This window comes from Sinocyclocheilus grahami, unplaced genomic scaffold, assembly GCF_001515645.1.
Source record: "Sinocyclocheilus grahami isolate Dianchi unplaced genomic scaffold, SAMN03320097.WGS_v1.1 scaffold317.1, whole genome shotgun sequence".
NCBI classification, from domain to species: Eukaryota; Metazoa; Chordata; class Actinopteri; order Cypriniformes; family Cyprinidae; genus Sinocyclocheilus; species Sinocyclocheilus grahami.
The window spans coordinates 130565-132896 of NW_015505496.1; the positions used below are offsets into that span (position 1 = coordinate 130565).

Below are 2332 nucleotides of genomic sequence, written 5' to 3' on the forward strand. Positions count from 1 at the left end.
ATCAGATGTGTGATGGTGGTGATAAAACTCTGCATTAATTATTGTAGCATTATCAAATAAACCACTTGCTCTTGTTCTCTTTGGTTCTAGCTGATAGTAGCTCTTGCGGTTTGATTCAAGAATGCAACAAGTAAAGATAAAGATGCCAAACCGTCAGGATCTGTGTAGGAAAGTGAAGAATCTTGCTTTGATGCAACATTCAAGCAGGCTGGCGCTCTGTCTGAGGAACATCCCGTCCTCTCGAGCGTCACACCGCTCCTTGTGTTCATGGCATTGTCGCGCAGTCCGGTTTAGTTGCTCCACACTGAATAATGCATCCTCATAAGAACAAAATTACAAGCTGCAACTTGCTGCATATGTAAATGTAGCACACTTCAAATCAGCTGTTGGTGCTCAGCCTTTTTTTTTTATGGAAGTTTTTTTGATGACGGACACTCCTGTCCTGATTGCAGGGGGAGGGTTAGAAAAACGGTAAAAAGTGTACATTGTACATTGAAGGAGACAGAAAAAACCAGTCCAACAGAACGACCTAAAGACCTTGCCTTATCTGATATCGGGGGGGGGGGGTATGGTGGGCCAGGGAGAATCTCAAGGGGAGGTGGCTGGTCCGTGTGAGGACGCGGTGGAGGAGGAAGAGGAGGACGGCTGCATCTGGGTGCTGAGCCCTGGGCTGCTGCTCTTTCCCTGTGAGCGGTGTTGGTGATGGACTCGCTGGCTGCCTGGCATGAAACCTATGGCTGGCTTACGGGCAAACAGGACCCCTGGAGTCAGAAGACACATATTTAAAGCTTATGAACACCCAAAACACCACTACATAACACAACACCAGCAGTTCAGTCACTGAATCAGTTTGTATATATTTATTAAAAACATTTAAGTGCAATTAAAAATATTCTTATGCAATAAATATTATGATTATACATAATTCCATGCAATAATTATATCACAGTCAATAATAATATAAATAATAACATAGTCAAAAAAACTAAAACAAGTTCAACTATGTTTTGTATGTGATCAACACCCCCTTGCACCTATATTTTGGTGACTTTGTTTCATTTGCACAATACCGGAGATGCAGTACTCGAAATACCTGATGTCTGTATATTGATTAAGTATCTGAATTTTGTTAAAATCCACATGAAAAATGTGAAGATGCGGACTAAAGAAACACTAAGATTTTGAAAGGATATGAAGAGAGTTAATTATAAATTTTATTTAAAGGGGTCGTATGATGCGATTTCAATTTTTCCTTTCTCTTTGGAGTGTTACAAGCTCTTGGAGCATAAAGTAGATCTGTAAAGTTGCAAAGACTAAAGTCTCAAATCCAAAGAGATATTCTTTATAAAAGTTAAGAGTCAACCACGTCTACCTAAAACAGCTCGTTCTAACACGCCCCCACATGTCTACATCACGATGTGGGAAGATTTGCATAATGCCGCCCAAATGTTCACGCAAAGAAAGAAGGCATAACTTTTATTCTCGCTGTAGTATTGTCGTTGCCGCCACCATGTCGTGAAGGCGCTGTGTTTCGTTGTGAAAGCGAAACTACTTTGTTTGGTCTTCCAAAAGAGGACGATATCTGCTTCGTCATGCCTGGAGCTGATCTGTGCTGGTTGCTGAGGAAATACATCAACTTCGCGCTGTGGATCGCCGGATCGGCTTTCACCGTGGACGAAGCGGAGTCCAGCCCGGGGTCGTCACATATGGTTGCCGCAATCCCGCCGGATGCTCCTTCGTCGAATCTGCCTCCGCTCACTCTAGGCCGCCGTGTGTGACGCTGTGTTTCGTTGTGAAAGCGAAACTACTTTGTTTGGCCTTCCAAAAGAGGACACGACTAGAAATCAGTGGTTAAGTTGTATTTACAACACTGTTCCAGAACACTTCAACCCAAATATTCAGATGTATGCAGCACATTTTATGGAGGACTGTTTCCTGATCCTGGTAGAGTAGACTACAATGCCGGCTGTTCTGACTCACAGACTGCAAGTACGTTTTTTATATTTAAAGAATTTGCCACTGATGATTCAAATGCGAGTTTTGAGCAGTGTAGAGTAGTGCTTGTTGTTTGTCATTTCTCCGATCACAAATGCAGACTTGGCTTTATGTTTGCGCGATGCAACGCAACGTGTAAAAAGACAGTACAAGTCATTATAATCCATAATTATGTCCCCACTGGATGCAACAAATGCCTCGTTTATAATGGGTTTTAATTCTTATGTCTCGTCACTCTGGCCGGACAGGGCATCACAATATGGTAAGGGGCGTAACATTTCCGTCACACGCTTGAGGTATTCGGCCAATCACAACGCACTGGATAGCTGGCCAATCA

The 2332-nt window shown here is 42.8% G+C and overlaps 1 protein-coding gene across 1 annotated transcript in view; it reads right to left on the reverse strand.

The window, feature by feature from the left end:
- Window positions 1-588: 588 nt before the first annotated feature.
- arid3c (AT rich interactive domain 3C (BRIGHT-like)) overlaps window positions 589-2332 on the reverse strand; it is a 115456-nt gene continuing 113712 nt past the window's right edge. The window contains exon 8 of the mRNA XM_016294375.1: window positions 589-761. Coding sequence (XP_016149861.1) covers window positions 589-761 — 173 coding nt within the window. The remainder of the gene's footprint in view (window positions 762-2332) is intronic.